General features: G+C 42.7%; 1 protein-coding gene across 3 annotated transcripts in view; it reads right to left on the reverse strand.

Annotated features, from left to right (window-relative positions):
• NKD2 (NKD inhibitor of WNT signaling pathway 2) overlaps positions 1-26,039 on the reverse strand; it is a 389,897-nt gene that overhangs the window by 81,112 nt on the left and 282,746 nt on the right. For all 3 annotated transcript variants that reach the window (XM_063922667.1, XM_063922666.1, XM_063922668.1), the window contains 2 exons: positions 21,494-21,641; positions 9,612-9,684 (listed from right to left, as the gene is read on the reverse strand). In XM_063922667.1, the coding sequence (XP_063778737.1) occupies positions 9,612-9,684; positions 21,494-21,641 (221 nt within the window). The remainder of the gene's footprint in view (positions 1-9,611; positions 9,685-21,493; positions 21,642-26,039) is intronic.

A 26,039-nucleotide genomic window follows, 5' to 3' on the forward strand; every position in this document is an offset into this window, starting at 1 on the left:
CATGAACTACATCGGATTGTGTTATTTTGGCAGAGTGTTGTCCGAAGTGATGACCCTTACCCATAACGAGATGGTAAATATTCACCTAGGTGTATCCCCTCCTTACACTCATACTGCTAGGAATGAAAAAGAAAAAAGAAAGACTCTATGCTGGGGCACTCTTATCTGAAAAATTGATAGACAATAAAATGTAACTTTTATTATAAATCTTATAAAATAAGGTGTGACTGACAAGAAAAATCTAAAATAAAAAATATATAAGACTGATGGACAGTAAATACTGCCAAGGTGAAAAAATATTTTGTATAATGGCAGGAGTAGCTTAACATGTGTCCACTGACAACAATTAGATAGCTAAAAATATCCTATAATGATAATCCGTATGTCAATATTGGAACCAATGGATTAGATAGTTTGTTGCCTAATGTGGTATCGGTATAGGGATTATAGGAGAACATTTTAGTCTCTCTTTAAATTTATGGTGGCTTTAGTCCACTCTTCATGGCTCAATCAATAATCTGTCAATAATTATTACTTACCTAGCAGGCTATACACCTCTGTCTACCCTGTTGCATCAAAACGCCTATGGTGACACCACTGTCAAATGTTTATACAGTAGGTGGACCGATATCACATTAGGCAACAAACTATCTAATCCATTGGTTCCAATATTGACATACGGGATACATTATAGGAGATTTTTTAGCTATCTAATTGTTGTCAGTGGACACATGTTAAGCTACTCCTGCCATTATACAAAATAATTTTTCACCTTGGCAGTATTTACTGTCCATCAGTCTTATATATTTTTTATTTTAGATTTTCCTTGTCAGTCACACCTTATTTTATAAGATTTATAATAAAAGTTAAATTTTATTGTCTATCAATTTTTCAGATAAGAGTGCCCCAGCATAGAGTCTTTCTTTTTTCTTTTTCTTTCCTATGCAAACGTACTGACTCAGGGTGCACCACCGACGGTATATTCACACACAGTGTTAGATTCTCCAAAGTCGGTTACAGACATTTTAACTGGTATTAAGGTCCTGTCTGCTATTAATTACCAGTGCGGAACACCTCCTTTTTTTCTTCTACTCATACTGTTAGAAAAGAACCCATAGCCTCAGATTTGATCCACGAGTCCTTCGGAATTCAGATCCTCCTTGCTCTAGACATCACCCATATGGCCAGGGGGGGTCATAAATTTTAGGTACATCCAAGCCTTAGTGAGCCTGATAGAGAACATAACGGAAATATATGATGACACCTTCAGATACACCAGAAAGGAGTTGCAGGCTTATAAGAGGGATTTTGTCCAGCACAGGATGGTTCTGAACTACCTGACAGCCTTGATGGGAGGCTATTATGTTACCCTCGCTACTCGGTATGGGGTTAAGTGCTGCACGTATATTACAAATAGCACTGAAGACCCGAGAGAGATCATAGACCATAAAATGGATGAGATTCTCCAGCTCAAATGGGAGTTTAGGAGATAACACAATTCCAGCTAGCAGACATAGGTGAAGAAGTCAGTGGATGGGTTTCCTGGCTAAACGCCATAAATTAGTTCTCTGGACTGGGAGAATGGGATCAGGGAATAATAGCCAGTTTAGGGAAGCTGCTTCTCTGTATCTGTGGTGTTATCATAATTTTCGGGTTGTTATTTAAGTGTGTGAGGATGGTGACCCGAGGAAGGAGTAAATGTACAGAAATAATGAGTGTAAGGTTGAATGGTACTGTGGAAGACAGGGGTTTGGTATATGACCCCAAGATTGAAACCATCATCCATTGAGGGATACCATGCCAATGTATATTGTGATTTGTGTTTCCTGTTTATGTTTTCTTCCCCCTCTCTGTGCCATTGATTATTGTCCCAACAATGCCTGGATTTGGACTTCCTAAACATCCTTTATAGGTTGGATGCACACCCACGTCTTACCCATGGTCCTTACATACCCACTAAATGTATATATATATATGTTGTCTTACCCTCTTTTCTGTAATCCCCAGTTAATAATACACATAGTCAATGCAGAAACATTATCACACATAATAGCATACACATACATCCCTCCAAATGTATCATTGGGTAAAAGTGCTTCACCATTTATTATGAGGGCAACTAGAAATGCCCCTTTTGTAAGCAAGCTCGGTATGTTTGGTGGTACATCTACAGACCCTTAATACGGGATGAGAAGGACTAAATGAATATTTTGCAGACCTTTAAGCTTTTTGTAGAACTAAGACTCATTATGGCATGATGATACATTCCCTTCAAACACACAGCCATACATAACACGCTTTACCTATCTCACTAGGTTGTACAATAATAGATATATTCCCATATACAATTCTTCTTCTTCTAAGGTCAAATGTTGTGTATACGTATTATGAAATATGAATTATGAAATTTATGTTATAGTTTTTGGTTACTATCAAAGGGTGGTCTGTCAAATTGCATATTTCGATATTTAGAATACGCTATGTCATTCACTAATGGATGCGTCTACAATGCATGCGTCGAATATGCATGCTATAGCTAATACGGTAGGGCGCAAATGACTGTAACGGCAAGTTAATGGGTGCATTACGGTAAAAGATGCATTTGTTAATAAATATCATACTGTAACAAAATAGCAAATATTTCTTACATACACTCAAATGTGGTACATCCAGGAATACAAATCAAATAGTGTCTTAAACATATCAGATTGTTTTGTCCAAACAGGCATTGTGTCCATGGTAGATAGACCTTTGACTGAGTGAATGTGTAAATACCGTTGTTTGCCCCAAATGTTAACACAAACAATTGAGGCTTGGTGATGATCCCATTGATCCTGTGTTGCCATTGTCTATAACAAACAAGAAGCCAGATACCATACAATTGCTAAGGACATGCAGGTTCTGGATTGTGTGCTCCAACTAACACCCCCCTGCACTTACCAGAATCTTGTGTGCATTTTAAGTGACCTAAGCCAGGTGACCATGAAGTTATGCTCAATTCAATAAAATACAGACCAGATATTGATACTTGAATTAATAGTGATATGTCATATGTATTATGTATTCTGGCTTTATGGTTTGCACAGCACTGACCTGTCCCCTACACAATGAGTTATACATAGCCTTTACACAACTGGTCAACTGTATATATAAATAAAATTATTTTTAGGAAGACTAAAAGTCTCAAAGACATTCTGGCCCCAAGTCTTTTGAAGAAGGAAGAGCCTACAAACAAAATTGGCATGCCGAAGTGCAAAGGAAACTATAAATGCGGTAATTGCAACGTGTAGGTTTGTACATCCAGTTAGAAGATCTTTCTCCAACCATAACAACTCAAGGGAATATTCAATCAAGGACTTAATGAATTGCAATTCAACCATGGTTATATACCTTTTAGAATGCACATGTGGCCTAAAATATGTGGGCAAAACTAAACTACTACTCAAAATTCGATTACAGGAACATATCCGCAATATAAAAAATAAGGTTGAGAACCATGTAGTTTCTAAACATTTTAAAGAAAAACACAAGTCCAATCCCGAAGACCTGACGTTCAAAGCTATCGAACAAATCAAATCAGGAGAAAGAGGTGGAGATATACTGAACAAATTATCGAAAAGAGAGATGTTCTGGATCTTCGAACTTCAAACTATGGCACCTCAGGGATTCAACAAAGCGTTTGAAATCGCCCCTTTTTTATAAGAGACCAATCACCTTTTTTACCTCTGCACTTTTTTAATTAATCTTATAATTAATGTCAATACTATATTTGAATAAAAATAAAAATATCTTGTGCACTTTTCTAGCCCATATTGCACTTTATTATTGCACTTTAGTCACTTTACCATGACCTTGAGTCACCACGTCACTAAATTAATTTAATTTACTTGTATTCTAGCTCAACTAAATGCACATCTGGATATAGTAATTCTGCATGCAACACTGCACTGGCTCCGATTACTCCAGTTGCCATACACTAAACTAATATGTTCTTTCCATGTTCCGGCCTATTGGTGATAAACCAGCTCCTTCCAGCATTGTTGGACAGCACAAAGTTTTGTGATCACTACGTGTGAACTGCTATGGACTTATTTTTGGGACTCATGAGAATTAACTATTAAGGATCTAAAAGAGGGGGACATATATTTATACACAAAAAGAACCCCTTCACTCTGTGTATCACATATATATATTTTTCTACATGTTTTTATAAATTTTTATTTATTTAATATTTATTTATTCTGTACTCCTGATATGCCTTGTACTGTATATTATACGAGCTCACTATATATATTTATTTTTGGTCCACTCCATCATTGCCCGCATTCCACTGTATTGTTTTTTGCTTATGGCTATTTAGTTTGCTATAAAGAGAGCCGCAGTGTATATCTATTACTTCCTCAACGGGACTGTGCGCTCCACCAGCTCCGTTGTATGGGGCGCATCGTCACTGATATAACGATGCGTTCCATAGTGCATTCCACCGGCCGGCGGAAGTATCTTCCGCGAGACCGGAAGTGACGCGCGGTGGACCACGCCAGGAAGCAGCTATGCATTCCAGTGTGCGTTCCACCGCGCTACACAGCGCTATATGAAGCTATTAAGCTTCGTTTTCCTATTTCCTCTTGTTTGTATTACTTGGTTGTGCTTCATTATACACTGTATGTTTATATCATTGTTCTAAATAAAAGCTTAATGAATATATTCAGTAAAATCAAAAATCACCCAACAGGAAGTGATGTCACCAACTACCTGGCCATGTGCTGGGACCACATTATCTCTTTAGGTATAAATGGAGCTTCATTGCTCACTGACCTTATCCCCATGATGAAGTCTAACTACTGATGAAACGCGTTGGGACTGATGCACCTGAACTTCCCTTATGGGCAGATAAGCTGTTTTAATATTTATTTTTTTTACGTTTGAATTTTTACCATCCATTTGGACGCTTATGGAAAATCAGATGTATTCTATTCCGGATATGGATAGATAAGCTTGATATACTCTTTTATCCTGTACGCTTGCATTACTTCCATTTATGTGTTTTATGTGTTGTATTAAATTTTGTGAAAAACTTTTAAAAAGATCCCTGGCTGTGGATTTTTAATTGTGGGATTTGCTTATACCCAGAAAACTGGTTTATTTGATCTATGGATTGAAAATTGCGTGAAAACAGTACGCGCTATGTTATTTTGTTCTTATTATTTTTTTCATGTACCTATACTGGCCCTATGACTGAAGGAAAAGTCTTTTTATATGTCAGATAAGTAGTGTCCTGTTCTTACTCACATTGGTTTTACACCTTATACAATTGTATCAGACACTAGCAGGCGCCCTTTTCCCCACTTACCTAATATATGTATATATATAAAGGTATTGTTTCATTAAATATCAAGCCATACGTGTATTACAGAGATGGAACTGCATAAGGACATCATGTGTGGGATCAAATTGTTCAGGATCACATATGTAATAATTTGGTGGTAGCGAGGATATTGTCACCTATTGCGGCAACAAGTTATTAGCGATACCATATTCATGTATATTCCTGTATGATACTGTGGTCGGTTTGAACTGGTCTTAGGTGGGAGCCCAGAGGTAAACAACTGTAATCAAACACCAGTGTTTGAGCTGACCAATAAGAGTGTCACAATGCTCAAAAGGTACGCTAAGTGGCGCTACGCATAGGTATGCCCGTAGCTAGGAATAAAGTGTAACAGCGTAACATTGAGGAAACTGCGCAACAGACTTATTGTCCTTCGGTTTACTTTAAAAACAGTTTATCACAAGGGTCTAACTAAGACTTTTAACTTTAGAAAAGCTAAGTTCATATTGCTGAAACAAGCAATGAAGGACATAATTTTGGAAAATGTATTTCATGGTAAGAATATGGCTGAAATGTGGGATGTTTTTACAACTGCGCTCAATAAGTACACTAAACTGTATATACCCAAGGTCAATAAAAACAGGAGTAGTAAATTCAAACTGATGTGGCTTAATAAGAAGGTCAAAAAACAAATGGATAAAAAAGGAGTGCTTTCAAAGCATTTCAGTCTGACAGGACTGATAGGAATCATTCAAGTTCTACAAGGAATGTAACAAAAAATCAAAAAAAGAAATCAAAGCAGCTAAAATAGAAAACGAAAAACAAATCGCAAAGGAGAGTAAAACAAACCCCAAAAAGTTCTTTAAGTATATAAATGGTAAAAGGTTAAAAAAGGAGAATATTGGGCCTTTAATGAGAGAGTTGGATGTCTTGATTAATGATGATAGGGAAAAAGCAGATTTATTGAATAAATTCTTTGCATCAGTATTCACAAGAGAGGACAGGTTGAAAAGAGAAGAGCACAATATAAGATATAATAACGACCTGTTGCTAGGTACGTGGTTAAACGAGGAAGTAGTCCGAGAGAGACTAAGTAAAATTAAGATAAATAACTCTCCTGGCCCGGATGGACTTCACCCCAGGGTTCTTATGGAACTTAATGCAGAGATATCGAGACCCCTGTATCTGATTTTCAGAGAGTCAATTACAACAGGAATGATACAAAAGGACTGGCGTATAGCAGAGGTAGTTTCAATATTTAAAAAGGGTATTAAAACTCATCCTGGTAACTATAGACCGGTAAGTTTGACATCTATAGTGGGGAAAATACTAGAAGGTATATTAAGGGATACCATACTAGAGTACTTGGATACCTCCAAGGTTATTACAAGGAATCAGCATGGTTTTGTGAAGGACAGGTCATGTCAAACTAACTTAATAAGATTCTACAAGAAAGTGAGCGATAATATTGATCAGGGTAAAGCAGTGGATGTGGTCTTTCTGGACTTCACTAAGGCCTTTGACAAAGTCCCACATAAGAGACTAATTTTAAAATTAAGAGAGCTTGGGGTAGGAAACACTATTTGTACTTGGGTGAGTAATTGGTTGTAAAAGAGTGAACAGCATGTGGGTATTAATTGATTTTCTCTCAATGGGCCCCAGTAGGAATACCGCAAGGATCAGTACTTGGGCCATTGCTGTTTAACATATTAATTAATGACCGAGGAGAGGGACTAGAAAGCACAGTGTCAATTTTCACAGATGATACTAAACTATGTAGAGTCATTAATTCAGACAAGGATGTTGAATCTCTACAGAATGACTTATCTAGACTTGAGGTCTGGGCAGATAAATGGAGAATGAGGTTCAATATAGACAAATGTAAAGTTATGCACTTTGGGACAAAAAAACAATCAGGTAACATATAAACTAAATGGGGAAAATGTAGTGATAATGGCAGTTGAAAAAGATTTGGGGATGCTCATCGATAATAAACTTAGTAGCAGTACGCAATGTCAAAATGCAGCAACAAAATCAAATAAGGTGTTAGCATGCATAAAACTGGGAATGGAGACAAGGGATGAGAGTGTAATCCTGCCACTGTATAAATCACTGGTGTGGCCACACCTGGAATATTGTGTACAGTTCTGGGCACCTCACTATAAAAAAGATATCTTGGAACTCGAAAAGGGTTCAGAGGCAAGTCACCAAACTGGTTAAGGGGTTAGAGGCACTGAATTATGAGGAAAGACTTAAAAGGTTAGATATGTTTACACTGGAAAAGAGGTGATTGAGAGTGGACATTATCAATATTTATAAATACATAAAGGGATAATACAAGGATTTATCCCGATTTCTCAAAAAATCGCTACATAGGATATGAGGAAACCCCCTGAGGTTAGAAGAAAAAAAAATTCATACACAATGGAGAAAAGGGTTCTTCACAGTAAGAGCAGTAAGGATTTGGAATTCTCTGCCAGAGAAGGTAGTATTGGTGTATTGGTGGATTCAATCGATAAGTTTAAAAATGGATTAGATAGATTCCTAGCTGAAAAAAATATCCAAGGATACAGCATTTAATTTTTATAAAATTATAATACAGGTTGAACTCGATGGACATTTGTCTTTTTTGAACCTCAACAATTATGTGACTATGTTACTAGAGGTGTCTGTGGTAGGTGTTTGTCTTTTATTATTCAGAGACCAGTGGAGAAGGTCCTCTTCACACAAATAAGTGACAGCTCTAATAGAAAGATCTTTTTGGTCCACTTCTGAGATGATTTTCAAGAAGGTTATCAAGTGAGAAGAAAAAGAGACTGGCTTTATATCAATCAATTACTGTTCTTCTGAATTCAGGCATGATTGAACCAGTACCAGAAAGTAAAAAATGAATAGGATTTTACTCCAATTCTATTTTTAGTCCAAAAACCAGATGGAAGTCACAGGTCCATTTTAAATCTAAATTATTTAAATACAAGATTGCAAGTAAACAGATTCAGGATGGAATTGGCAAGATCAGAAATGGAGGTAAATTAGTTTTTGGCATGTATAGACATGAAGAATGCCTACATTCAGTGCCCATTTTGGAAGGGCATCAGTGTCTTATAAGGTTTGCAGTCGAGAAAAGACATTTTCAATTCAGGGCTCTCCATTGCAGCTTGGCCAAAGCCCCTCATATTATTACACAGGTAACGATAGTCATGGCAAGCCTTCTAAGATCTATGGGAATAAGGACTGTTTCTTATTTAGAAGTTCTGTTGTTCAAAGTGGACAGAAAATGTTTATGCAGATATGCTGAGAGCAGTGGAAGTGTTAGAAACTCATAGCATAAGTCCAATATGATTCCCAGTTAGCGCATGACGTTTTTAGGTCTTATTTCAATAACCAATTAGCAAGGGTCTTTTTGCCAAAAGAAAAGATTAGAAACATTCTAAAGCTAGTTCAAAGGAATTGTCAGAAATCTGTCGACTTACATATTTCTCCCAATTCCAATGCTTCTCTAATTCTCAGGAAGATAAAAAAATTAAAGACTTCCAGTGATCTAAGTAGCACCAGACTGTGCGAAAAGTGTTTGGTTCTAAGAGGTATTAAACATGGTATTGGGTTCAGTGGTCAGGCTTCCAGTTTGACCAGATCTGTTGTCCCAAGGGCCAATAAGAAGCAATAAGCTTTCCAGAATTTTGTTAAATCAAGTAAGACAACAGAACAGGGACAGTTGTCTATGCTAGATGTACTGAGAGTTTAAGAATTTATCTGAAGAGGACAGCAAATACAGTATAAGGAAAACTGATAGTTTATACTTTATGGTGCTAAAAAAAAAAGGTTGGTCAGTTTCTGAACGGACCAGAGCCAGCTGGATTAGGGCCACAATTCTGTATGCATATCAGGTAGCTGAATGACTGGATTCAGCTGGGAATGCTGCTCATTCTATTTGCTCGGTTGTGTGGGCAGCGCTGCATGGAACTTAGCAGAGCAGGTATGTAATGCAGTTACATTGTCCTTGGTTCATACATTGACTACATTTTTCAGATCTCGTGACTATGCGTCCAAGAATGCCTTATTTGGATAGAAAGTATTGCGTTCAGCCATGTACATCCCAATGTCAAGCAGTATCTCCAAAATGGAGAAAGTAGAAAATAAGATAATTGGTGCTTATTGTTTTATTGTTAAATGTTTTTCACAGAGTGCATCTGGGGGACACTGCAATCACTCACTTATGTAGTTACTCTATGGGTGAGATAATATTTCGGTTGAAGTTTCCAGGTTAATAAGTGATTACGTTTACCTCACAGTCGCAGACAACCTTTTGTCCGCCATCTTCATTTCTTCAGGGTGTTCATTTCGAATACCATCACGATCTGAGAAAACATTTATATTTTAAATGTACCAATGACAGAACATTTTCCAATAATAAAGCATTACAATCAAGACAGTGAAGTACTAATTTCTAAAATAAAGGAAATATTATTTAAAATATTTCATAGAAAATGAGTGGGCTAATATTTATTTTGCTATGATGCACAACTGGTTCCATGATGTTGCAGCCTAGGCTACACCTCTTCAAATATATCACTGCAAATAGTGACAATTTCTGGCAGTTTAAATGGGTTGGATATGATATTCCGGTGCATAGGATGCCGGCGGTCAGAATATCAATGCCGGCATCCTGATGGTGAAAATCCCAACGGGGGTGAGTGAAGCATTGTAACTCACCCTCCTAAACCTCCCTTACCGCAGTCTGGGCAACTTCTCCACTGGCTCACTTCTCCACACTTTTCACTGCTTCATGAATAAACCCCATAAAGCAGAGAAAGTGAAAATACCAACCAATAAGCTCCTGCCGTTTTAAGGTTGTTTATAAAAAATTATAGGAGCTGATTGGTGGGTGCTTTATCTCTTCCCACTTTATATCTCGCCAAGGTTTCATACATCTCCCCCTAAGTTCTCTTCAGCAACAGCTTTCAGATGGCTACAAGTAGGAACACCAATCAGTAAATGTGTAACTTAGATGGGAGAGGTAGGTTAGATTTCTGGGATATGTGGTTGTGTCCTTTAAAAATAAATAGAAATATGCTGGCTGGATATGCACAATTAGTTAAAAATGTTTCATACACTGTCAAAGGTTGTAAGGATTGATGCTGAGCAACCTTGCCGGGGGGGGGGGGGGCAACATCCTGCAAGGATGTTTCTATGATATTTTCTGACCCTTCTGATTATGGTTCTATGATCTTCGGATGGGTTAGTTATGACTGGGAAATGGAAGAAAGAAAATGGACTAGGAGTATAGCATGGAGCTTGCATTTTAGTAATTGGGTGTGTCACTGACCTAGGTTGGGGGTGTTGTGAACTTGGGGGTTCTCCCGATGGTAGGGGAGAGGAACCACAGTTGGGTCGGAATAGGAATGGCTTAATATAGGTCTTCCTCATACAGGACTCTGACAGTAAAGCTTGGTGAAAATATTAAAGAACTTTATTGCAGGAAGAGAGCAACACAATGTCACATGGCAGAGAAGGAACGTATGGGGAAATGTCCAGGCCTATAGGAGAACTTGTAAGCAATGCTAAGGATTCCAGGAAAAGAAGTACTTGTGAGTGTTGGTACAAGATAATAATGACTGAAGAACTTGTAGGTGATGTTTTTAAAGATACTGGTGATTTGAAGAACTGGTGAACGGTGGTTAAAGACTCTGACAATTTGAGACACTTGTGAGCGGTGGTTAAAGACAATGATGATTTGTATGACTTGAGAGCGGTGACTAAAGACACTGATGATTTATAAAACTTGAGAGCGGTGATTAAAGACACTGATGATTTGTAGAACTTGAGAACGGTGGTTAAAGATACTGATGATTTGTAGAACTTGAGAACGGTGGTTAAAGACACTGATGATTTGTATGACTTGAGAGCGGTGATTAAAGACACTGATGATTTGTAGAACTTGAGAGCGGTGGTTAAAGACACTGGCAACTTGCAAAACTTGGGAGCGATGATTAGCCCGCAGCACACGCTGACTCCAAGAAGCACTGGTGACTGGATTGCAGAGAAACACACCAGCCGCAGTATACGCTGAGCTGTGCAGCAACTGGCACCTGGAAGTGCCGGAGACACTGGAGTACGACTGCAGAGAGATACGTCGGGAACAAGAGCACTGGCATCCACGTCAGGGGAAAAGACGATACTCAGGCGCCGAGGCTCTGCCCGGCGTCTGACTTTGAATCTCGCGCCTCCGCTGGATTGGCGGAACAGTCTGATGACGTCACCTGCTCCCCGCCCACGTGATGCCGGGTGTCATGGTGGCGCCCCTGCCCCGGGGAACCGCCGGGAGCCGCGCCAGCCAGACGCCGGAGCCCGTGGACCACCGAAGGCGGAGGACGCAACACAGACCAGCAGGCACGCAGGGGTAAGCATGGTGAACGCCGCCTATGGCATGTGACAGTACCCCCTCCTCCAGGAGTGGCCCCCAGACACTTTCCAGGTTTTGTTGGATGTCTGGAATGGAAAATCCGCACCAGTCGGGGAGCCATAACTTCAGTAGCCTTGACCCAGCTCCTCTCCTCGGGGCCAAAACCTTTCCACTCCACTAAATACTGTAGATTCTTGTGAAGATAACGAGAGTCAAGAATAGCTTTGATTTCAAAGTCCGTTCCAGCTTCAGACTCTGCAGAGGTTGGCCTCGGGGACTTTAAATGGAACCGGTTTAAAATAAGGGGGCGAAGGAGAGAAACATGAAAGGAGTTTGGTATCCGGAGTTGGGAAGGCAATCCCAATTTGCAGACAACCGGATTCAGGACTTGTAACACGGGGTAAGGACCAATAAACTTTGGGGCGAACTTCATAGTGGGCACTCTTAACCGGAGGTTGCGGGTGGAGAGCCATACCCTGTCACCAACCTTGTACTGGGGAGCTGCTCGTTGCTTCCTATCCGCAAAGAACTTATAGCGGCCGGAGACTCTCTTGAGATTAGCATGAAGTCGACTCCAAATTTGACTGAAGTGCCGAAGAGTAAAGGCTGCAGCAGGAACATCCTCCGGAGGACAAATGGGTAATTCAGGAACTTGAGGATGGAACCCATAATTAATGAAAAATGGGGACTCACCAGTCGAAGAGTGGTACTGATGATTATGGGCAAACTCGGCCCATGGCAACAGTTCCACCCAATCATCTTGCGAGGGAGAGAGATAAACACGGAGAAAAGTCTCGAAATCTTGATTGACGCGTTCAGTTTGCCCGTTGGTCTGTGGATGGTAAGCGGATGAAAACTTGAGTTTTATTTGTAAGGCCGTACAGAGAGCTCTCCAGAATCTTGCAGTGAATTGTACCCCCCGGTCAGAGACGATTTCCTGAGGTAAACCGTGCAGGCGGAAATGTTCTCGGATAAATAACAAAGCCAACTTGGGCGCTGATGGTAACCCGGTCAAAGGTACAAAATATGCCATCTTAGAGAAATGGTTGATAATTACCCAAACAGTATTGTGACCCTTGGAGAGGGGCAATTCAGTGACAAAGTCCATAGAGATATGGGTCCAAGGCCTCTGAGGAATGGACAGTGGATGCAACAACCCCGCAGGAGGCAAACGAGGAATTTTGTGCTGAGCACACTGAGGACATGAGTTGACATAATCTTGAATATCCTTCTTCATAGTGTCCCACCAAGTGAGACCTTCGTAGAAACTCCCACATCTTTTGAACTCCAGGAAGACCGGAAAACTTGGAAATATGAGCCCACTGCAACAACCTTAGTCGAAATTTAGCTGGCACAGACATTCTCCCAGGAGGAGGACCCAGAGCGGTGGGAGCCGCCGACATAGAAACTGGACTGAGAATCAAAGCCTTCTCAACAGAGTACTCATCCGAAGCTGTTAAGGAACGGGATAAAGCATCAGCCTTGGTTTTAAAAGTCCCAGCCCGGTACTTAATGACAAACGAAAACCGAGTAAAGAAGAGCGCCCATCTAGCTTGACGGGGATTCAAGCACTGGGCCATCTTGAGGTACAGCAAATTCTTATGATCAGTGAAAATTGTAATTAGGTGTTTAGCACCTTCCAAAAGATATCTCCATTCCTCCAAGGCAGATTTTATTGCCAAAAGTTCTTTGTCTCTAATGGTGTAATTCTGTTCCGCAGGAGAGAATTTGCGAGAATGGAAACCACATGGATGTATCTTCCCATCTGGAGCGTACTGCGAAAGCACTGCACCTATGCCTACCGTGGAAGCATCAACCTCCACAAAGAATGGTTTTGAAAAATCTGGTTGCTGAAGTACTGGAGCGGACATAAAGGCTGCCTTTAACTGAGCGAACGCTGCTATAGCTTCGGAGGACCAATGACTTGGGTCAGAACCCTTCTTGGTTAGGGCAGTAATAGGTGCCATGATGGTAGAGAACCCCATTATGAATTTCTGGTAGTAATTTGCAAAGCCCAGAAATCGTTGTTCCGCTTTCAAAGAAAGAGGCTGAGTCCAGTCCCGGATGGCGGTGAGTTTCTCTAGATCCATACGAAGCTCCGTGCCCGAAATGATGTAACCAAGAAATGGAATAGAAGAAACCTCAAAGGTACATTTGGAAATCTGGCCATAAAGATGATTCTCTCGTAATCGAAGAAGTACCTCTTTGACCTGTATTCTGTGCTCTGTGAGATTTTTAGAAAATATCAGAATGTCATCCAAATATACCACGACACTTAGGTATAGCATATCCCGAAAGACTTAGTTAATGAATCCCTGGAAGACGGCAGGAGCGTTGCTGAGGCCAAACTGCATTATCAGGTACTCGTAATGCCCGTCCCTGGTATTGAAGGCCGTCTTCCATTCGTCTCCATGTCGGATACGTATCAAATTATAAGCTCCCCTTAAATCAAGTTTGGTGAAAACTCGGGCTCCGCAAACTCTATCAAAGAGCTCCGTAATGAGCGGCAAAGGATACTTATTCTTAATGGTGACATCATTTAGACCACGATAGTCAATACATGGTCTTAGCCCTCCGTCCTTCTTCTTCACATAAAAGAAACCCGCCCCCGCCAGGGAGGTAGAGGGGCGGATGAATCCTTTCTGCAGATTAGACTTGATATAGTCCGACATAGCTTGGGTCTCGGGTAATGATAAGGGATAAGTGCGACCCCGAGGTGGCATTTTCCCCGGAATGAGCTCAATGGGACAGTCCCAGGGTCTATGCAGTGGTAGCAGATCGGCCGCTTGCTCCGAGAACATGTCAGAAAACTCCCGATAGACCTCCGGAATGAGCCCTTCATCTGACTTGGAAGATACACGGAGTGGATAGACAGGGGTGAGACAATTTGAATGACAAAAAGGACTCCAAGATGTTATTTGTGTCGAACTCCAGTCAACGTGAGGGTTGTGAAGTTTAAGCCAAGGAAGGCCAAGAACCAGATCGTGGGGCATCTCCCGAATCACTAGGAACTCCAGATGTTCTTGATGCAGAGCTCCCACTTGCAGTTTGATAGGTACTGTACAACTTGAAATCAGACCGTTAGAAATTTGGGTACCATTGATAGCAGTCAACGTAATAGGTCGTTCGAACGACCGTAGCTGAAAACCCAGATTCTGAGCACAGGAAAGGGAAATAAAATTTCCTGCAGCCCTTGAGTCCAGCAGAGCCTTAACGGGTTTGGCTATTGACTCGGAGAACAAAGACACGGAGAGTAAACAGTCCACTGACGGAGAAGGTTTAGAAGAAACCCCTAGCTCGACTCCTCCGGAACAAGCTAGGACTGCCCGTTTCCCGGACGAGACTTACAAAACTTGAGAAAATTATCCGCGGCTCCACAGTAGAGGCAGAGTCTACCCTCACGACGACGCTGACGTTCTTCTGGGGACAGCCGAGATCGATTAATCTGCATGGGTTCATCAGGACTTGGAATAACCGTTTGCTTAGACGGAAAAGATCGGACCCTTGATCGATCTGACCGACTACGTTCGCCACCTCGTTCCTGCATGCGAAGATCCACCTTTATACAGAGCAAGATCAACTGTTCTAAAGAATCCGGCAAATCTCTAGTGACCAACTCGTCCTTTAGACGATCGGAGAGCCCGTTCCAAAAGGCAGCCCGAAGGGCATCATTATTCCAACGCAGTTCTGAGGCTATGGTCTGAAAATTAATCACATACTGTCCCACTGAACGAGAGCCTTGTCGGACACGAAGCAAGTCTGCAGAGGCAGCGGTCTTCCTGCCTGGCTCATCAAAGATCCTCCGGAATGACGCAATGAAATTGGTGTAACTAGAAACCAATGGATCAGATCGCTCCCATAACGGAGACACCCAATCCAACGCTGAACCCTCGAGCAAAGAAATAATGTATGCCACCTTGGACCGATCAGTAGGGAAGTTATGTGAAAGAAGTTCAAAGTGTACCTCGCACTGATTGAGAAAACCACGGCAATTCTTAGGATTCCCATTATAGCGAGAAGGAGTAGGGAGCTGAAGGCGTGACCTGGTTACAGAGGAGGATGTAACATTACTAGAAACAACCAGTGGAGCAGGTACTGGAGCTGGAGCCGGTACTACTGAAGCCAGAGAAGTCTGAATTTGATCCAGCCGGCCAGACAATTCCTGGAGATAATGCATCACCTGGCCCTGTGCTGCTTCCTGACTTTGTACTCGAGAAATCAAGTCCTGGATGGTACTTGCCTCTGGGCTCCGATCCCCCGGGTCCATGAGGCCTGAGTATACTGTCACTGACCTAGGTTGGGGGTGTTGTGAACTCGGGGGTTCTCCCGATGGTAGGGGAGAGGAACCACAGTTGGGTCGGAACAGGGATGGCTTAATATAGGTCTTCCTCATACAGGACTCTGACAGTAAAGCTTGGTGAAAATATTAAAGAACTTTATTGCAGGAAGAGAGCAACACAATGTCACATGGCAGAGAAGGAACGTATGGGGAAATGTCCAGGCCTATAGGAGAACTTGTAAGCAATGCTAAGGATTCCAGGAAAAGAAGTACTTGTGAGTGTTGGTACAAGATAATAATGACTGAAGAACTTGTAGGTGATGTTTTTAAAGATACTGGTGATTTGAAGAACTGGTGAACGGTGGTCAAAGACTCTGACGATTTGAGACACTTGTGAGCGGTGGTTAAAGACAATGATGATTTGTATGACTTGAGAGCGGTGACTAAAGACACTGATGATTTATAAAACTTGAGAGCGGTGATTAAAGACACTGATGATTTGTAGAACTTGAGAACGGTGGTTAAAGATACTGATGATTTGTAGAACTTGAGAACGGTGGTTAAAGACACTGATGATTTGTATGACTTGAGAGCGGTGATTAAAGACACTGATGATTTGTAGAACTTGAGAGCGGTGGTTAAAGACACTGGCAACTTGCAAAACTTGGGAGCGATGATTAGCCCGCAGCACACGCTGACTCCAAGAAGCACTGGTGACTGGATTGCAGAGAAACACACCAGCCGCAGTATACGCTGAACTGTACAGCAACTGGCAACTGGAAGTGCCGGAGACACTGGGGTACGACTGCAGAGAGATACGTCGGGAACAAGAGCACTGGCATCCACGTCAGGGGAAAAGACGATACTCAGGCGCCGAGGCTCTGCCCGGCGTCTGACTTTGAATCTCGCGCCTCCGCTGGATTGGCGGAACAGTCTGAGGACGTCACCTGCTCCCCGCCCACGTGATGCCGGGTGTCATGGTGGCGCCATTGCCCCGGGGAACCGGCGGGAGCCGCGCCAGCCAGACACCGGAGCCCGTGGACCACCGAAGGCGGAGGCCGCAACACAGACCAGCAGGCACGCAGGGGTAAGCGCGGTGAATGCCGCCTATGGCGTGTGACAGGGTGTATGCTATGCATACTGTGTGTTGCCTTTATACTGCATTGGATCATAAAGGATCTACTTAACTTTATCTGCTTTTGAAAAGCAATGATTAGGATATTAGAGAGTATTTTTCATCTCTCCAATGCCATCTCCTCCATGCAAAATTCTCATTCCTTCTTACTACAGCAACGACATAAGGTGGCAGAGGTGGCTCTATGGAGGCAGAGCATGGCAAGGTATAGAAACTAGCACTATGCCTGCAAAACATATGTGTGTGTTAAGGGGGATTTTATATATCCCTCTATCTTCCCGATTACTCTGGTAACAGTCACTCTGTAAGGTTTTTGTCATTCAATAGAGCTATTATGTGAATTATAACAATAACAGAAATAATTACAATTCCTCACCTCAGAAAACAGCACAGACTTCAAGAACTTTATGCAATATGTAGCTAGAAGGAAATATGCATGAGCAGGGGTGGATTGGGATAGAAAACCAGCCCGGGAAATTTCTGCAAGCAGTTCTAACAGAGGCAGGGTCTGTTGAGGTAGGCGGGATACTCTCTCCTCATAGAGACTGACTCAGCCTTCCTGCATCTTTTGCTGCGGTTGGATCTGCTTCTTCATGCTAATGCCAATACATAACCCTTCACTGGTGTACAGCTGTGCATCCAAATGTGCAAGGACTGAGACGTCCCGCCTACACATTACACTGCACGCTGGTGTCCATCCCTCCTACATATTGCACTGTATGCTGGTTCCCATCCCTCCTACATATCACATTACATGCTGGTCCCCATCCCTCCTACATATCACATTGCATGCTGGTCCCCATCCCTCCTATATATCACGCTGCACTCTGGTCCCTATCCCTCCTACATATCACACTGCATGCTGGTGTCCATCCCTCCTACATATCACACTGCATGCTGGTGTCCATCCCTCCTAAATATCACACTGCACGCTGGTGTCCAGCCCTCCTACATATCCAGAGGCGGATTGGGAACAAAAAGCGGCCCTGGAAAAATTTGTACTAGTGGCCCCACATGGGCAGCACCAGAGGTGTGAGGTCTAGCCATGGGCCATGGCAGCAGCACCCTGCCCCCAAAGCTTTTCAGATAGTGGGCATGTCCAGCATCAAGGGGGAAGTTAAAAAGAAATAAAATTAAATATTATGAGCACATTATATGATACACCTTCAGAATTTGGGAAACTATATAATTCTTTAGAAATATATATTTTCTTGCTTATTACACCAACCGTATCCCAATCACTATTCACTCAATCTTATATGTCAGCCAAGCAGGCAGACAGAGCATACACTAGATCATCTGCAATCACAGGCTAAGTGGCAAAGTCATTTTCATATATGCAAATTATTTAACATCTTATTCATTATGTCTATACAAAGGACCACATGTCCTCAAACAAAACAGGCCCCTTCGGTGCGTCGGCCCACCGGGAATCTTCCCTGTGAACCCTATGGGCAATCCGCCTCTGTACATATCACACTGCATGCTGGTGTCCATCCCTCCTACATATCACACTGCACGCTGGTACCCATCCCTCCTAAATATCACACTGCACGCTGGTCCCCATCCTTCCTACATATTACACCGTACGCATACCCTCCAACTTTTTGCACATAAAAATCAATACAAATGCGAAAACGGGGTGTGACCACGGGTAAAGGGGGCATGGCCACGCTCCTTTTCCTATACTTTCAATGGAAGTTTAGAGAGCAGAAAATCGGTACAGACCATAAAAAAAGGTACTGTACCTATTAAAAAGGTACAGTTGGAGGGTATGCATACACTGGTCCCCATCCCTCCTACATAACACACCGCACGCTAGTCCCCATCGCTCCTACATATCACACTGCATGCTGGTGTCCATCCCTCCTACATATCACACTGCATGCTGGTGTCCATCCCTCCTAAATATCACACTGCACGCTGGTGTCCATCCCTCCTACATATCACACTGCATGCTGGAGTCCATCCCTCCTACATATCACACTGCACGCTGGTACCCATCCCTCCTAAATATCACACTGCACGCTGGTCCCCATCCTTCCTACATATTACACCGTACGCATACCCTCCAACTTTTTGCACATAAAAATCAATACAAATGCGAAAACGGGTGTGACCACGGGTAAAGGGGGCATGGCCACGCTCCTTTTCCTATACTTTCAATGGAAGTTTAGAGAGCAAAAAATCGGTACAGACCATAAAAAAAGGTACTGTACCTATTAAAAAGGTACAGTTGGAGGGTATGCGTACACTGGTCCCCATCCCTCCTACATAACACACCGCACGCTAGTCCCCATCCCTCCTACATATCACACTGCATGCTAGTCCCCATCCCTCCTACATAACACACCGCACGCTAGTCCCCATCCCTCCTACATATCACACCGCATGCTAGCCCCCATCCCTCCTGCATATCACACTGCACTCTGGTCCCGAACCCTCCTACATATCACAACGCATGCTAGCCCCATCCCTCCTGCAGATCACACTGCACTCTGGTCCCAATCCCTCCTACATATCACACCGCATGCTAGCCCCCTTTCCTCCTGCATATCACACTGCACGCTAGTCCCCATCCCTCCCACATAACACACCGCACGCTAGTCCCCATCCCTCCTACACATCACACTGCATGCTATTCCCCATCCCTCCTACATATCACACCGCATGCTAGCCCCCATCCCTCCTGCATATCACACTGCACTCTGGTCCCGAACCCTCCTACATATCACACCGCATGCTAGCCCCATCCCTCCTGCATATCACACTGCACTTTGGTCCCGATCCCTCCTACATATCACACCGCATGCTAGCCCCCATCCCTCCTGCATATCACACTGCACCTGGTCCCGATCCCTCCTACATATCACACCACATGCTGGTCCCCATCCCTCCTACATATCACACCGCATGCTAGCCCCATCCCTCCTGCATATCACACTGCACTTTGGTCCCGATCCCTCCTACATATCACACCGCATGCTAGCCCCCATCCCTCCTGCATATCACAGTGCACGCTGGTCCCGATCCCTCCTACATATCACACCACATGCTAGTCCTCATCCCTCCTACATATCACACCGCATGGTAGCCTCCATCCCTCCTGCATATAACACTGCATGCTGGTTCCCGATCCCTCCTACATATCACACCGCATGCTGGTCCCCATCCCTCCTACATATCAAACCACACGCTGTTCCCTGTCCCTCCTGCATATTACATTGCATGCAGGTCCCCATCCCGCCTACATATCTCCCTTTTCCCTTTAGTCTTTATTTTTTCTCTATCATCAGTCACGTTTCCTTTCTTATTTCTCACATAACATACTGTCACTCTACTTTCTAATCTCTCACATAGAAGCTTTTTCTCTCTCTCAATCACATACTTTTCTTTGCTGTCTCATCCTTACCTTTTTATTCACTCCAATCTCATTCTTAACCCGCATTTCTCTTTACTCTCCCTCATCCTCATACCTTGCTCTCATACATGCTACTAGCATTGTCTGTTTGTCTCTTACTGTGCCTCTCTCCAGGGGCAAACGCAGGATTTACTTGGGTGGGGGGGGGGGGTTTTCGTATTTTTTATGTATATATATATATATATATATATGCGAAGAAAAGGATTATTACTGCGCCACATGTGATATGAAACAGATATGTTATGTTAAAAATGCCAAGATAATATGACACTCCCCTGTGCTACTAATGGGGCGTCAGCTGGATCCCTAAATGAAAACAGGGGTGGTAACTCCCTGGAGAAATGTAAGAGAAATGAGGGGATAAGGGATATATAGCGACCAATGGTGTCAAAGAATGAAATGAAATTGCCAATGATAAATATATAAAAACAATAATATAAAACAATAATTTATTACCATAAAAGAGAGATATAAAAAAGAGACATAAAAAATGGGACAATAATACATTATAAGGGAGAATGCAGGTCAGCTATGCAGGTTACCTGAGTACTGGGAGAATGCAGGCCAGCTACTCAGTAGTCCATTAACGATGAGCTGAGAGAATGCAGGTTACCTGAGTACTGGGATAATACATTACTGTAATACAATACAGTAATACAATCACAGCTGAACTAAAGCACTTAAAAATGTATAGAACTACAATAAGATCAAGTAAAAAGATTTTTCCTTATCTGGGTATGAGGTAAGTACAGGTCTTACTTACCTCATTGTTATTGCAGTAACAATTGATCCCTAATTGTTACTGCAATATATAGCCAGTCAGTCCCATTCCACCCTAGCCCTGTGATGAAGTCTATTTGATGAAACGCGTTGGAAGACCTGTACTTACCTCTCGCCTCTTCAATCACTATGTGCCATTTTGAACGTACCTTGGTTAGAACTTGAGTTTTCCTTTTTCTTTGTTGCGGGCTCCGGGCTCACTGTCAGCTTCACCCGAAGTGTTTTACTGTTGTTAGAGTTATGGTTAACAGACTGATCTACAACTTCGTAAATTGTGTGCATCAAACTGGACATATCCTAGAAGAGAAAAAAATAAATACAATTATCTCATTGCAAATTTCTCACTGCCAATATTATTATGTGTAGTGACAGTCCTATCAGTATCTGCTGTGTATGTGTAGTATGCTGAACTTCCACTGAAGATGGGAGAGCAGGACTCCACTCAAGACCAATATTTTCACAGATGGAATTCTAAGGTTTTTTTTATCAGAAAATGTATTACATATACGTACATAAAGTATGTGCAAACCTAGTTTATAAATGCTTCAGTCAGTATTTTTAGCACAAATTGTAGGTTTATGGGGGCAACTGAATTCAGTAGGATGCACATATCACACATATCAGCCATGGTACCTACAAGATTGCTAGTGTTCCTGTATATTGCCATGGGGTGGCTGGAATATCTGGCTGATATGTGACGTTCCAGAATGGCATACCATGATCACTACTACAAACGGTAGTTCTAAAGCCAGTCCGCATTATTTCTATTATGGGGGGGGGGGGGGGGGAGGGTGGATTCAACAGTTTTTTGGGCACCCAGAGGTGGCAGGCAGAAATGCATGAAAAGTCTGGCTTTTAGTACCTTTTCCTTGTCGTATCCAACAGTTTAGATGGGTTTAGCTACTTTACACAGCTAAACCCGTTCTATTTGGGCGCAACCAGAGTGAAAAAGGAATGGGCGTTCAGCGCCGGAACAACAATTGAATATTGCCCAGTCAAAACGGCAATTGGTGTGCTAAAACAATTGTATAGCCCTGATAGAATCTATTTGGATTAAGGACAATATGGACTTACTTTTTGCATGATACAGTTATATACTGTAGTAAGGCTTCAAAAAGACAGAGAAACATCAGTTTCTATAAACCTTTCATAAAAATAATGGTGCTGATCTAGATGAAGGCAAAACACGACACCCAACTGGCAGTCTAAATAGTGTCACATGGGGAAAGTAATTTCCTAATATTATCTACTAATTACAGTAAGATTTAATTTCTCATCTAATGAAACCTCATCCTCTGTACGTCCTTTGGCACAAAAGTATACTAAACAATTCTTTGTATTGACCTTGAATATATGTATACATATAATAAGGTCACTGTTAAGGAGAATTTTTGCCAAAGTAAATTAACCTAGGTTCAGGGATGTAGCGAGGGTGGCTCTGGTGGAGCGCGAGCTCCGGGTGCTGTAAAAGCAGCCGCCTGCCCTCAACCTCCGTCCACTATACCACAGGCCGCTGTACAGGCAGCTGCAGAGCAGGAGAAGGAGAAGCAGAAGGGCGCACACAGACTCGGACTCGGAGACTACAGCATGTAGGGAAGCAGACCAGAGGCCACAGCAGGAGACACTGACAGCCGGCACATGCCGGAGCTCTGCCGCCCTCTTTATATGTCTCAGTGTCTGCTTGTAGCTGTGCAGCAGGGTTACTTCTGTTCTTCTACACTACTCTCTGCCCCTGCTGCTGCAGCACTACTCTCTGCCCCTGCTGCTGCAGCACTTCTTTCTGCCCCGGCTGCTGCAGCACCCCTCTCTGTCCCAGCTGCTGCTGCTGCTGCAACAGCACCTCTCTGCATTAGAAGCTGCAAAGTAACATGTATAAGGGACTCTATTGTGTGGCGTAACGTGTATAAGGGGCTTTACTGTGATGTGTAACTAGAGATGAGCGGGTTCGGTTTCTCTGAATCCGAACCCGCACGAACTTCATGTTTTTTTTCACGGGTCCGAGCGACTCGGATCTTCCCGCCTTGCTCGGTTAACCCGAGCGCGCCCGAACGTCATCATGACGCTGTCGGATTCTCGCGAGACTCGGATTCTATATAAGGAGCCGCGCGTCGCCGCCATTTTCACACGTGCATTGAGATTGATAGGGAGAGGACGTGGCTGGCGTCCTCTCCATTTAGATTAGGAGAGAGAGAGAGAGAGATTGACCTGAGGCTGATACTGTAGAAGAGAGTGCAGAGTTTAGTGACTGACCACAGTGACCACCAGCAGTGCAGTTGTTTTATTTAATATATCCGTTCTCTGCCTGAAAAAAACGGTACACACAGTGACTCAGTCACATACCATATCTGTGTGCACTGCTCAGCCCAGTGTGCTGCATGCCTGCATCATCTATGTATATAATATATATCTGACTGTGCTCAGCTCACACAGCTTATAATTGTGGGGGAGACTGGGGAGCACTGCAGTGCCAGTTATAGGTTATAGCAGGAGCCAGGAGTACAAGACAGTCACATACCATATCTGTGTGCACTGCTCAGCCCAGTGTGCTGCATCATCTATGTATATATTATATATCTGACTGTGCTCAGCTCACACAGCTTATAATTGTGGGGGAGACTGGGGAGCACTGCAGTGCCAGTTATAGGTTATAGCAGGAGCCAGGAGTACATATTATATTAAAATTAAACAGTGCACACTTTTGCTGCAGGAGTGCCACTGCCAGTGTGACTGACCAGTGACCTGACCACACTGACCACCAGTATAGTTAGTAGTATACTATATTGTGATTGCCTGAAAAAGTTAAACACTCGTCGTGTGACTTCACTTGTGTGGTGTTTTTTTTTTAATTCTATAAAAAACTCATTCTGCTGACAGACAGTGTCCAGCAGGTCCGTCATTATATAATATATATACCTGCCCGGCTGCAGTAGTGATATATATATATTTTTTATATCATTATTTATCATCCAGTCGCAGCAGACACAGTACGGTAGTTCACGGCTGTAGCTACCTCTGTGTCGGCACTCGGCAGTCCATCCATAATTGTATACCACCTACCCGTGGGTTTTTTTTCTTTCTTCTTTATACATACATACTACTACATCTCTTTATCAACCAGTCTATATTAGCAGCAGACACAGTACAGTACGGTAGTTCACGGCTGTGGCTACCTCTGTGTCGGCACTCGGCAGTCCGTCCATAATTGTATTCCACCTAACCGTGGTTTTTTTTTCTTTCTTCTTTATACATACATACTACGACATCTCTTTATCAACCAGTCTATATTAGCAGCAGACACAGTACAGTACGGTAGTTCACGGCTGTGGCTACCTCTGTGTCGGCACTCGGCAGTCCATCCATAATTGTATACCACCTAACCGTGGTTTTTTTTTCTTTCTTCTTCATACATACATACTACGACATCTCTTTATCAACCAGTCTATATTAGCAGCAGACACAGTACAGTACGGTAGTTCACGGCTGTGGCTACCTCTGTGTCGGCACTCGGCAGTCCGTCCATAATTGTATACCACCTAACCGTGTTTTTTTTTCCTTTCTTCTTTATACATACATACTACGACATCTCTTTATCAACCAGTCTATATTAGCAGCAGACACAGTACAGTACGGTAGTTCACGGCTGTGGCTACCTCTGTGTCGGCACTCGGCAGTCCGTCCATAATTGTATACCACCTAACCGTGGTTTTTTTTTCTTTCTTCTTCATACATACATACTACGACATCTCTTTATCAACCAGTCTATATTAGCAGCAGACACAGTACAGTACGGTAGTTCACGGCTGTGGCTACCTCTGTGTCGGCACTCGGCAGTCCGTCCATAATTGTATACCACCTACCCGTGGTTTTTTTTTCTTTCTTCTTCATACATACATACTACTACATCTCTTTATCAACCAGTCTATATTAGCAGCAGACACAGTACAGTACGGTAGTTCACGGCTGTGGCTACCTCTGTGTCGGCACTCGGCAGTCCGTCCATAATTGTATACCACCTACCCGTGGTTTTTTTTTCTTTCTTCTTCATACATACATACTACGACATCTCTTTATCAACCAGTCTATATTAGCAGCAGACACAGTACAGTACGGTAGTTCACGGCTGCGGCTACCTCTGTGTCGGCACTCGGCAGTCCGTCCATAATTGTATACCACCTAACCGTGGTTTTTTTTTCTTTCTTCTTCATACATACATACTACGACATCTCTTTATCAACCAGTCTATATTAGCAGCAGACACAGTACGGTAGTTCACGGCTGTAGCTACCTCTGTGTCGGCACTCGGCAGTCCGTCCATAATTGTATACTAGTATCCATCCATCTCCATTGTTTACCTGAGGTGCCTTTTAGTTGTGCCTATTAAAATATGGAGAACAAAAATGTTGAGGTTCCAAAATTAGGGAAAGATCAAGATCCACTTCCACCTCGTGCTGAAGCTGCTGCCACTAGTCATGGCCGAGACGATGAAATGCCAGCAACGTCGTCTGCCAAGGCCGATGCCCAATGTCATAGTACAGAGCATGTCAAATCCAAAACACCAAATATCAGTAAAAAAAGGACTCCAAAACCTAAAATAAAATTGTCGGAGGAGAAGCGTAAACTTGGCAATATGCCATTTACCACACGGAGTGGCAAGGAACGGCTGAGGCCCTGGCCTATGTTCATGGCTAGTGGTTC

Source organism: Pseudophryne corroboree, chromosome 5, assembly GCF_028390025.1.
Source record: "Pseudophryne corroboree isolate aPseCor3 chromosome 5, aPseCor3.hap2, whole genome shotgun sequence".
In the NCBI taxonomy this organism is placed as follows: domain Eukaryota; kingdom Metazoa; phylum Chordata; class Amphibia; order Anura; family Myobatrachidae; genus Pseudophryne; species Pseudophryne corroboree.